This window comes from Limulus polyphemus, unplaced genomic scaffold, assembly GCF_000517525.1.
Source record: "Limulus polyphemus unplaced genomic scaffold, Limulus_polyphemus-2.1.2 Scaffold2123, whole genome shotgun sequence".
NCBI lineage: Eukaryota > Metazoa > Arthropoda > Merostomata > Xiphosura > Limulidae > Limulus > Limulus polyphemus.
Genome location: NW_013667733.1, coordinates 148,796 through 162,296, shown reverse-complemented (window position 1 = coordinate 162,296; position 13,501 = coordinate 148,796). Strand labels below are relative to the sequence as shown.

Genomic DNA, 13,501 nt, shown 5'->3' with positions numbered 1-13,501 from the left:
TTTATTAAAGAAATAAATTCTAATTTATGTTAGTTTATTACAATGGTAAAGTCTAATTTATGTTAGTTTATTACAATGGTAAAGTCTAATTTATGTTAGTTTATTACAATGGTAAGGTCTAATTTATGTTAGTTTATTACAATATTTGACTTATCAGAAATAATTAAATTTTTGTCTGTTTGTTGTATTTCTTCTTCTTGCGTCATCCCTACCATCTTAACTGCATTCTTTTGGAAGGATTGATTTTAGTCATCCCTACACTTACTTCTTTTTGAAAAGTTTTTTTTTCACATGTATAAATTAGACTTTATCACTGTAGTAAACTAACATAAATTAGAATTTATTTCTTTAATAAACTAACATAAATTAGACTTTATCACTGTAGTAAACTAACATAAATTAGAATTTATTTCTATAATAAACTAACATAAATTAGACTTTATCACTGTAGTAAACTAACATAAATTAGAATTTATTTCTATAATAAACTAACATAAATTAGACTTTATCACTGTAGTAAACTAATTATCATTTCCGTATACGTTTAACTGTATTGAAAAATTTTGTTTTCTTGTAAAATTATTTGCACTAAAACGATTTTAAACTACAAAACAGTTCAAATACATATAACCAATTAAAATTTTCAACATTTTTTGGACTATCCAAGATATTGTCACTAGCTAGTCTAACTTATTTATATATTATATAAATTTATCCTTCAGTATAATAAAAGATAAATACACAATACCGTGTAAAGTAATCTATATAGATATAATAGTACTGTTGTCTGTTGCATATCCATGTAACTACTTCGCAGGGTGTAGATGGATCTTCACCAAAATTGGTTTGGAGATTCATTAGGTCCATACAAGGATACATACAAATTTTCAGTTTTACGTTTTGCGCGTATATTGGGCGTTTTTTACCACTACTTCGCCCCCTGTTGACGGATCTTCACCAAATTTGGCATGAAGGTTTGTTGGACCAATGCGGAGAAACATGCAAAGTTGCGGTTTCACTTTTCGGGTTTTGCAGATTTTATGGGCGTTTTTTTTACAATTGCATATAAGGGAAGCAACTTTTCATATCCTAAGATATCCTTTCATTAATCATTATAATACATAACTTCTCCAGGGGACGGGTACTCCAGCTAGTTTACAATAAAGTTTAAATTTGTATGGATACTAGTTTCAACATTTCACAACGTTGGACTAAAGTGGACATTCGAAATGTCGAAATTAGTATCCTTATAGAGCTGGTATTGTTCCGCTAGCGTGCATTTATACTTTATTGCAAATTACCCAGGAGTGTTTGTACATATTGCGTTTAATGGTTAAAAACTGATTATTGAAGAACAAATGACATATTTTCTGCGAAATGATACACAAGATGTTTCTATAAAGGCATATCACACTGGCCTATTTTTTTCTCTATTTTTTACTTATTACTTTAAAACAAATACTATTGATTCATTGGCAAATTTTAAAATATGCAGGTTTTTAATAAGCATTTAAAAATGTAACAGATTATTTAAAGCAAATCGAAATAAAATTATAAAATGTTAATGTGCCGGTAAGAAATTACTAAAACATATCTCCATTGTTATGTAAGTTCATGACTCCAGTTGATTCTTATCTACTTTTTTCAGCGTAAGTCCATATGTTTGAGCATATCCGTTTTGTAACTTTTTATTGAGTTATTTACATAACGTTTGTAATATCTATAATAATGGCTAACATTTTTTTCTTTTACGCAATGTAGGCAAGTTCAAAATCTAGAAGCTCGCGTCACCACGGATTTACATATAATAATGCAACATTTGTCACAGCTCGTCGAACTTTCTACTGTTTCTTCCGCCGTGTTACCAACAGATGGCGACACTGCTACTCGGTCTGCTACAGAAATGGCACTTCCTCAGTCGTTACCTAGACCAAGTTCTCTTCAAAGTCGACTTGCTTTAGATCGGGTAAAAAGTAGACCTTTTAGAAAAGCTGTCAGTTTACAGTGTACCCCTTCACCTTCGGAGGACCACAAAGTTAAGCTTTCGTCACGAAGCCTGGACTTAAGCAGGTGAGAAAAAAAAATGCTTACTTTAATCCAATTTTCGATTTTACAAAACACCCTCTTTTAGCATAAGGAAAGTTAACCATTTTCTACTATTTAATGCGAATTTCTGTATGTAGTAGTTTACTAAAATCATCGTAAATAAGTGTTAGGTTTTTAATATGTAAAAATAAAACAAACAATAACAATGAAATATTTTGTGACTTACAAATCATAGTGCACTACCAATTACAAGACCAGTGGAAGCACTACTTGATGGCAGTGGGGATTATGACACAAAGTTTAGTTAACATACTTGTAAGAAACATATACAAATTGGTGTATATTTAAACTGTGGCTTGTTTTCATTATCTTTTTGGAGAAATCTTCACGTATGCAACTGGAAATGTTATTCTAATCTTTGCATATAATAATGATGATATTGACGTCACTGTACTCATCATTGTGGCCGAGAAAAGCCGTTTCTCAAATACCCATACATGTATTAGTTTATAAACTTCATGCTTCAACAGATTTTAAGTTTGCATTGTAAGTCATTAGACATAATTTTATGCAATGCATAAAGCAAATTAATTAATTGCTTCGTCCTTTGATTTAGAATTAAATTTCTCTCATATATGTGTTTTGAACGAAAGGTTTATGTATTGTATAATCAGAAGAGTCAATGGTTTGGGTTGGAAAAGTGTAACATTAATTTTGTAGACAACTTTTCAATAATTATTTTTGTTTCATTTACAGGTCTTTAGAAGAGCCTTTGCTTGAAGACGATACTCACATAATATCATCGGAACTACCCGAGACTCAGTGTTCTGATCAGCACATCAAAGCGCCCTCTACTGTGTATGAAGAAACTCAATATCGGCCTGACAACTTCAATCAGGTGAGCTTATTAAGCTTATCAATTTTAGCAGATTTTATGGCATGCTTTTATAGCTAACAAAAGCACGTTTTGGGTTTCGCTGCCTTCTTTTAATTGTTAATAATTCTGTCAATGAAACACGTTTTAACAAATCTGACATGACTTTATAAACTTTATGAAGCTTAGTTGCCCTTGTGCACATAGAATGAAAAGTTCACAGCTTCTGCAGTATCACTTGTTTTATTCGGTTAGCAAAAAATAAAATATAATAAAAAAGCTAAAAAAGAGAACAAACTTGACAAATTATGAGCAGAAAACAATCAAAAGGAAAACGCAATCAGACATATACAAAAAAAAATCACATTAACATCCTTCTTCATATCACGTAATAAGTGTAAGGATTACATTCCCTTCGTCTCTCAGTGTATGTGTATATATATAATATACACTGAAAAAAGATAATTACGTTATTATTATTAATGGCATTGGCCTGATTTTTAAATATTTATAGACAATAAATCTTAAGAAATGTAATTCGCCATCACAATATCTATGTACTTCTGAGGGCACTGTTTTCAGGTGAAATATTATCATGTACAAAACAGAGTAATTGAAATATACTCACCTAAAATGATCCGGTATTCAGTTTAATCTCAATAACTTTAAAGAACTTGACATCTATATGTTCTAAATTCGTTGTAATGTTTCTTGTTCGTGTAATTGTTAAATTGTGATATTGATTTGGAAAATAAAATGTCACTTGAATCCCTTTGACGGTGCCAGTGAAAAGCAAAACATCAAAAAAAGATGTTGAGAACACAATTTGCTTTATAATGAACATTGTTATTTGTTTGACAATAGAAGATGCTATTATTGTTACGGATTAATATGTGATTTTTAGATAGCTTTAGTGATGCTAAAGGTATATTTTCCGTCTGGCGCCAACTTTTCGCACATAAAAGTTTTAAAATTCTGTTTATATAACAGCACTGTAAATAATACTGCACCAGAAAAAAAGCCCGCTAAATGGATTATAGCAATATAAGTTCTATTTATGGTGAAACAGAGGGCACTTATTGATAATTTCACATTTAAGTTTTCAATAGGATGGTCGTTTCTTTATCACAGTTTTAACTACTAATTCAGTGGATGAGGCTAATAGTAATACTGAAATTACTTTGATCAACATACGCAAGATATACTAGCAAAGACTCTTTAATATGTTGTGGTATTCAGATGCAACAGGTAAGTATCAAGTATCTGCAAAACACAGCAGACATTTTAATAAAACTGGTAATAAAATTGCAAAACGATAAAACTAGTGATAAAAGTACAAAACGATATAATTGGACATGATACACAATTAACTACATTATTAACCCAAAGTTAAATAACCTAAGATTACAGGAAATAAATAAAGTACAAACCCAGTATAATGTTACAAAGAAAATTAAGTTACATTATAAATATAAGTGCAGAGTAAGTGAAGTTTGGCTACATCGCAAAAATAACTCCTGATAAACAGAATAAAATTACACAATTGAACATAGAATTTGAAATTATAAGACAAAATAAATGTAACCTAAAATTGAATAAAAGAAAATGCAAAGGTACCTGTAAAGTTACACACAATGTTTATACAAACTTTCAAAGTGTACACAAAACTCCCAGGGACTAGGGAATGAAAGGTGTCTTCTGCATGTCTTTAAGTAAGCAACCTCATCCTGAAGATTACAACTTTGTTTCACAAGTTTCTGGTTTTTGTTACTTTTCTGGTGTTACTACCAATTACGATCTCTATGGCACAGTGCACAAACCTCTGTTTACCTGAAGTTCTATGAAGTTTTCAGCAACCAATTGTTGGAAGTCTTGGGGTTTACTTTATGACTTTCACACCAGAAGTCCCCCAGTGGCACAGCGGTATGTCTGCGGACTTACAACGCTAGAAACCGGGTTTCGATACCCGTGGTGGGCAGAGCACAGATAGCCCATTGTGTAGCTTTGTGCATAACTTAAATAAACAAACAAACAATCACTCCAGAAGGTGATACTTTCTTGATCACCTGACAAGAGGTGGCCACTTCTTTGTTTCTTATCACTGGGAGCACCTTCTTTGGATTACTGATTTGTGATATTGCTGGACATGTAGATTAATACCCATCCTATACGACACTAGCGACACTACTGTGGAGCACTCCTCCACTAAACATTTGTAGACTATAGCTTAAAAGCCAGTGAAGAATCCTTTCATGGCACACGATCCATATGGCTAGGAGGAGGAGGTCGGTGTGGAAGTCGTGTCTGTGATTACTGACATTGTAGTTGTTGCCTCAGTCTTACATTGGCTGGCATACTTCCATCAGTGTCACTTGCACAGAGTCTATCTGCATTGCTTCCATCTATACTATCGAGGTGTGTGTAGTGATGAAAGGATTAGCGAACTAGTGAAGTACAATGATAAGCTAGATATTACCCTTCATTTTTCAAGAATTGTGTAGTCAAACCACTGGAATATCACAGTTAAGAGTAAGATAGTCACTGTCCAATATTCACAGTTTTATATATCAAAATCAAAGGTTGAAAATGCCAGGTGAATTCAACCAGAGATGAAGCAGACGATCAGCTAGCATTGTAAGGTTACGTTTAAATGCTCAACTAGGTCACAACATAACCCTTTCTAAGAAAAAGTTTCTTTGTTTGTAGTTAAGCACAAAGTTACACAATGGGATATCTGTGCTCTGCCCATTACGGATATCGAAACCCAATTTCTAGCGTTGTAAGTCCACAGAATACCGCTGTACCACTGGGGGGGGGCTAAGAAAAAGTCGTCAACACAGATTTAACATAAATTCTTTATTTTACAGTAATTATAAGGAATGCAATCTCCTATGCATTACACGAATGCACATGTTCCAAACACTATTAAACACTTAGTCCCCAACAGAGTTGAATCTGAGTGAAATTATGTGCATTAAAGTGCTTCTCATCCAATTGGTATAGGACGTCAAACATTGGACTGTCCAGACTCATCATCAGACACTGCAATAACTATCCCTGATTCCATTCATTCTAAGCAACAAGTTGCCTAAAATTATTGAGAAAATAGTCCACATCTTCTTTCACTTTCTTTAAAAACCAGCAAGTTACCCTACTTCACATCGTGACCACAGTGAAACAGCATCGCAAACAGGTAATTGCTACCTGTGTCTATGCCATTGTGCAGTTGAGGCACTGTCAGTGTTTACAGGAAGCCCTTAGCCTCCTCCAAATTTCTATGAACATGCAAATCCTCATGGATACGGTGTCCTGGGGTGAGATGAACTAGAATGAAGAGACGTACAAAAATATGCATCCTTATTCAATTCTTCATCAACCACTGCTGCCAAAAACGGACTTAGATAATAGTCAGTGTGTCTTGCTGGCCTGGAAGGCTCCTAACTGTGTCACATGTCCACAGTATTGTAGCAAGATGCTTGCTGTTCTACATGGTGGCACCACAAATCCTCTTGATAGACTTAGTCTATGAAACACATTTCACTTCTCTTTCTGGTCAATGATAACTGAAACCAGAATCTGGCAATTGCCTGGGCTAGTCAGCGATAATTGAGTAAAGGGCTTTTTTTTAGTCCTTGTTTCATTCTCAGATCACGTTGTCGCCTCATCTACAACTCTTCTCCCATCTCCATCGTAAGCTCTATGTGGTCTCAGAAAGTACCCTTCCATAATGATCACAGTTTACAGCTTTACAGCAAGCAGAGAGTCAAGTAAGACAAAAAAAGCATATTCAAAATCAAGCTTGCTATAACAAATCCTTGGTCACAGGACCAGAATATAGCATAGTAGCTTAGTCTGGGGTTTTTGGGTACTACTACAACAGTGAAGTATCAATTATTTATAATATATAGCAAATCCTAATATAAGTACAGGATCAAATGAAAATAGGGACCAAAGGAAAAGAAGTGAACACGAGTCAATGAATAATACATCTCTATTCATACAACAAAGAAATGGATAGCTTGCTATCTTCTTTATTCTGTATTAAAAACTGCATCTGATTTCTGTAATGTAGGAGCAAGTTTACACCACATAACGTCAAGAATAAGGGTCATCATGGGATATAATATTGTTATGTCTTAATAAAAGTTCCTAGTATTATATTCTACAATCGTAAGTTATCTATATTAACGATTATTCTCATTATATATTGAGAGGAAATAAACCGCAAATCGTATCAATTTGTACAAGTCTTTGTACCACCCTTTCGTTTGAGTAAGACCTAAGTTCCAGAGGAATCGTGGCACAGAAAAAGGATCATGCACGTATAATACCTTACTGAAAAATCGTTGGAATACGTAACATTAGTCTAAGTAAAAAAATTAGTGTAAGTTTATTAAATTCCATACTCCAACTAATTAAACGTGGGAAGATTCAGGTGAACGTTAAATAAATTTTTGTGTTTATGTTCTACACAAATATGTAGGAAAATATCACCTTAATGTGCCAAAATAAAGCTATGCTCTTTTCTACTTATGGAAAGGTGAAATGTTGCAGTTATTTTATCGGTTATAAAGCGTAAAATCCTGACATCAGAGGTGTAAAATCTTAAAAAATAAAATTTTCAAAGTTTCTAAAGTGGTGTAAAATCCTTAATATTTACCTCTTTCTGGTATATTCTACTCTGTCATATTACTAATAAGAATCCTTAATAAGGAAAGGACATATAATATGATAGCAACTTAACGTCGAGCAAAAATTAAGTACTAAGGTGAACAATTATATAAATCACACAGACAGAGAATATCGTTAAACCTGTATCACACAGACATATAATATCGTTAAAACTGTATCACACAGACGGAGAATATCGTTAAACCTGTATCACACAGACAGATAATATCGTTAAAACTGTATCACACAGATAATATCGTTAAAACTGTATCACACAGACGGAGAATATCGTTAAAACTGTATCACACAGACGGAGAATATCGTTAAACCTGTATCACACAGACGGAGAATATCGTTATAACTGTGTCACACAGACGGAGAATATCGTTATAACTGTATCACACAGACAGAGAATATTGTTAAAACTGTATCACACAGACGGAGAATATCGTTAAAACTGTATCACACAGACGGAGAATATCGTTAAACCTGTATCACACAGACGGAGAATATCGTTATAACTGTGTCACACAGACGGAGAATATCGTTATAACTGTATCACACAGACAGAGAATATTGTTAAAACTGTATCACACAGACGGAGAATATCGTTATAACTGTATCACACAGACAGAGAATATCGTTATAACTGTATCACACAGACAGAGAATATCGTTAAAACTGTGATAAATTGCACTAGGAAGAGACAGAAAAATCTACGATTGACATAATTTAAAAAAATTCCATCAACATTCATAAACATAAACATGTTTACACAAATATTACGCTACATCAAAGATTGTCGTTGTCGCTTCTACAAGTTCAGACTAAGTGTCTAAGTGGCACAGCGGTATGTCTGTGGACTTACAACGCTAGAAACCGGGTTTCGATACCCGTGGTAGGCAGAGCACGGACAGCCCATTGTGTAGCTTTGTGCTTACTTTCAAACAAACAAAGCTTTTAGTATAAAAAATATTAGTTTTATACCATTATAGGCTTACAATGCTTATTTGCTAAAGCTAAAGATTTTTCGAGTCCATATGGACTAAAACAAATTCGCTTGCGTACTTCTTAAAGGACAATACGCATGGAACAAGATTCATAAACACAATGAAAAATGTATCGGTAAACGTTTAATAATCATTCTGATGTCTTCTGAAGAAACAGATTAATTGTTACGTAGTTGCGAAAATTTGACGATCAAATTGAGGTCATTCCTAAAAACACAAATGTAAAGTACAAGTAAATATATATATTCAAATTTTTATTTCTCACCCCTAGCCTCAACCAAAGGTGATCCAGCCTGTTCAAAGTTCAAGAAATCAAGGTGATATACGACTTATGAAAGAAGAAGAACATTCATTAGCTCCACCTAGTGGTACTTCTAAAGAAATAGACTTAAAGTCCTCCAGTGATGATTTTAGTTCCAGGGATGAGGATGTAAAATCGGTTGTGGTTCAAGCACAAGGAAGAGATTCAAAGACTTCAGACGTGTAAATATGTATAGTTCGTTTACGTCTTGATCTATTTTTATATCGTTCCAAACCAGTTTAAGTTTTGTAAAGATTAGTTACTGACGTGTATATTCTCTTATGCCGAATAAGTATCTCGGTGGGTGACAACATGATCGATATGAGTAGAGAAAGAATGAAAAAGTAGATTAACATCGACCTCATTCGGATGTTGCTGCATCTTGGTGCTAAGATCAAGTACAAATGGTATTGAGGATAAGGTCGAATAGCAATTGACTTGGTTGACTTTTAGAAAAAAATAATTATCTCAATATTCAGACTTACAGGAAGTCAGGATGTGTTAGTGTGAATAATAATGTAGTCAGGAAAATCTTAGCAAAGCGAAGATCAAACTAAGTAAATGTTTTCAGGTTGTAGGCCAGGAAAACTAAGTAAATGTTTTCAGGTTGAAGTCCAGGAAAACTAAGTAAATGTTTTCAGGTTGAAGTCCAGGAAAACTAATTCTTCAGTCCCATAGAATATTTCAAATGACAAAGGCTTGGCCAAGAAGCGTCTTCAGATGAAGGGAAGTAAATGGTCAGTTAGTGGTGACTGCTAATGTAAAAAAAAAATGTTCAGCAGTGCCGGTTGGAAGGTTTATCAGAGACAACTTAAAAACTGAATCTCTTCAACGTTCTAGTTTCGCGTAGGTTGAAAATCATGCTGTCTTATTTCATGTGAAACTTTACTCTACGAATACGTGTCAGTTCAGCTGACGTACCCCTTTCGGAAACAAAGAGTTATCTTGTTATTTTTTTCTCGTGTGCACAAGAAACTTTAAAACCATATCCGAATGTAGCTGTAGTAGTTGAGTTTCTGTTTTGTTTTTGTGTGTGAGTGTGTTTCATATTTATGTTTATAGAAAAAAACAAGTTATTTGTACACGCTACGTTCTCAGGGAAACGGAGGAACACACATTTCGGTTATAGTATTTTGGATCTAAGGAATTATGCCTTGTAATAATTTGAATATCCTCTAAAGATTTGTTGTTTTTAGTTTAACGATTTTCTTGACCAGTTCAACTGGAAGAAACAAAGTTCAACTTTTTAAAGAGATCTCGGAAAAACGTTTTATTATATAAAAGTTCTTTCTCTCTCTCGGTTTAAAGTACCGATGATTTAGTGCTGTGCTTTTTTTCCTCATGGTGATACTTGAAAAAAAAACAACAACAAACAAACAGAACTGCTTCTTAAAACTACTATGGATAACATACGACGCTGCAGACGACGTTGTCACGGTAACCATCAGCGAGGAATAACACCTTAACAAAAATCTTATACACAGCAGCAATTAAGTGTTTTATAATTTCATCAGCCTTTTAACGCTCGTTGTACTGTAACGTTATTGTCGATCAAGACATTAACACCCGTTGCTCCATTAATAGGAGAGTACTCTAGCGAAGTTTAGAGAATTCAAAGAAAACTCTCGACTACAGTAGCCTTCGTTGATCAAAGACTTCAAAAAATTTAAATCTAGAGCAAAACAGCTTCCAAGATGATGAAAAGAAAGACGTTCTGGATAGTTGACTTAGTTTTTCATAAGAAAAGCTGTGATTCATAACAAGTCCACATTTCTAATGTATCTTCTTTTTAGAAATAGTTTTTTCACTTCTTTCTGCATCTTTCGATAATCTGGCACCAAGTTTTTAAAGACGGTTTGTTACGTCTAGAATTCCCTAGAATTAAATTTTAGATGCACATTCCTGTGCAAGCTTGGATCAATACATTTTTGTTTTATGTTTCATTTAAATCGACTACTATAAATAAAAAGGTCTTTATTAAATGCTCATATTTAGCAAAATTCTCGAGAATATTTAGTTGATGGTTACAAAGGTTCAAAGGGTCCGTTCTAGGATTTTCTTTTCTGTAATTTGAGCGAGTAAATGTAAAGATTGGAACGATCTTTCCTGTAAAAAAAAAAGTTGCTATAATAAAATATGCCTTACCTCTATGACACTCCACGTTTTTATAGTCACGTATGTCGACTTGCTCTTCCTCTGTACAACATAGTGGCATAAGATTTTTAAACTTTGTTTTCTGCACACAACTTCAATAAAAATATATTAAGAAAATTAAATTGTTACACTGAGTTTTGAAAAAATATAATCCAATGATGGCCGCGCAGACATTTTGAATTTCGATTTTATCTGGGCCACGTTTGCTAGATTTAAAGTTGGTACATACTCTGTTTCATAAATAAATAGCTTCGTTTGTTTATTATACAAACGATTTACTTGTCACCTATGAATATATCGTATGTGTCATGAAGTCTTGTTCAAACTGTCATCTACTTTAAATTTAGTAGAAAAAATCACACGTGAAAACATGCACCAAGTAAAAAATCACAACGTGGAAACATATTCCAAGTAAAGATTGCACGTGTAAACATGCATCAAGTAAAAAAATCACACGTGAAAACATGCACCAAGTAAAAAATCACACGTGGAAACATGCACCAAGTAAAAAATCACAACGTGGAAACATATTCCAAGTAAATATTGCACGTGGAAACATGCATCAAGTAAAAAAATCACACGTGAAAACATGTTCCAAGTAAAAATCAAACGTAGAAGTATGTACCAAGTAGAAATTACACGTGGAAACATGTACCAGGTAAAAATCACACGTGGAAACATGTTCCAAGTAAAAATCACATGTGGAAACATGCACCAAGTAAAAATCACACGTGGAAACCTGTACCAAGTAAAAATCACACGTGGAAACATGCACCAAGTAAAAATCAGAACCCGATTGCTTGAAGACAATTAGTAGAGAGCAGCAGGAGAATCCAATGTTCTTGTTTAGTAATGTAATAAATATAACAAAGACACCACTGTAAAGTTATCACGGATCCTGAGGTGTCTCCGCTAAAGTGTACAAATAAATATTGTAAATCTAAAGCCATTCTGAAAAGATTGAGACTTTCTTTTTATTAATAGCTGAGTCTTTCTGGTTTGTAACTTTTTCTCGTCTAAACACATCAATTAGGTGAGTTTAGCAAAAAATAAAGAAAAAAAATAAAAATTTAAACTAAGTATCTCTTTTAATACCTCATTTTCCACTTTTGTATCTACTTAGGCCTAACTTATACGAACATTTAGTTTTATGTTGTAATACATCATATATATGTGTATACATAATATATTAGAACGTTATCAACTTCAACTTTTACCGGGAAAGTAAAAGCTACAGTTTATTTCCAATCCATTGGTGTCACTTACTACTCAGAATTGGATCAAAAACATATTTCTAATTTGAAACTATTCGATTGTAAAAACTCACAGAAATACACGTCAGCAAAATGATCGAGTCTTAATATTTTCTGAAAATTATTCATTAGCTTCCAAATTGTAGTCCAATATCTGTATTTTCATTTTTGGATATTCACAGTAATATGAATGTAACAAAATATACGATCTCATTTGTAACCTTGTCTCTTTCAATGAACAAAAAGTTTTGTTACTTTCCTACAATCTATTGTTCTGCTCTATTTATAAAAATCAAATATACATTGATAACATTCAATCGTTAATGAATAGCATCACTTTGAATTACTGATGAAAAAAAAAGGATTCTGCTGATGAAGTTTATAATTTATAGATCAGGACGGTTTTAAAAATTATGCATTTTATATATTTTAGTAAAACTATAGGACTATGTTAGCGTGGCTGGCTGTTCGTCCAACTTTATACCCCTTGAAAATTCTCAGCACTTTCGGACAGTCAATCCAGTTATTCATTTAAAAAATGCCGTATACAGCTGACTGGTTTGCCCTCCTTCTGGTCAACCGTACGTGTACAGCTGATTGGTTTGCCCTCCTTCTAGTCAACCGTACTGAATTAGGAATGGTTGTGTCGTTTAGTCTATGTGTTACACATGGTGCTGTTCATGTTGAAAGTACGAAATGCCAGTAAAATTATGTGATAGTTACCTGCTCTAAAATCCTTTAGCGTTTTGAACATCCTACCTGCAGCTGTAGTTGTCAGAAAGATAACCATCAGAGTTAAAATGAGTGTGCACACATGCATATTCGTTATATATGAACCACTAGTTTAAACTGTGGTATAAAATCATTATTCTTCGTGCAGTAGAATGTGACCATGTAAATTACTAATCAAAATATCTAACTCGATAACACATTCAATCATAACATTAGAAATAGCTACGATATAAGTAAGAATTTTAAGTGTCTAATTGACCTCCGCATAATAAAAATAATGACTTGGTTTGTTTCAAATTTCGCGCAAAGCTACACGAGGGCTATCTGCGCTAGCCGTCCCTAATTTAGCAGTGTAAGACTAGAGGGAAGGCAGTTAGTCATCACCACGCACAGCCAACTCTTGGGCTACTCTTTTACCAACGAATAGTGGGATTGACCGTCACGTTATAACGCCCCCACG

The 13,501-nt window shown here is 33.5% G+C and overlaps 1 protein-coding gene across 2 annotated transcripts in view; it reads left to right on the top strand.

Annotated features, from left to right (window-relative positions):
• LOC106466019 (potassium voltage-gated channel subfamily H member 7-like) overlaps positions 1 to 11,057 on the top strand; it is a 55,715-nt gene extending 44,658 nt beyond the window's left edge. The window contains exons 11-14 of one of the 2 annotated variants that reach the window (XM_022393980.1): positions 1,762 to 2,070; positions 2,803 to 2,944; positions 8,873 to 9,473; positions 9,509 to 11,057. In XM_022393980.1, the coding sequence (XP_022249688.1) occupies positions 1,762 to 2,070; positions 2,803 to 2,944; positions 8,873 to 9,088 (667 nt within the window). In that variant the 3' untranslated portion in view covers positions 9,089 to 9,473; positions 9,509 to 11,057. Of the gene's footprint in view, positions 1 to 1,761; positions 2,071 to 2,802; positions 2,945 to 8,872 lie in introns of both variants that reach the window. The other variant, XM_022393981.1, reaches the window with a different exon arrangement.
• Positions 11,058 to 13,501: the final 2,444 nt, after the last annotated feature.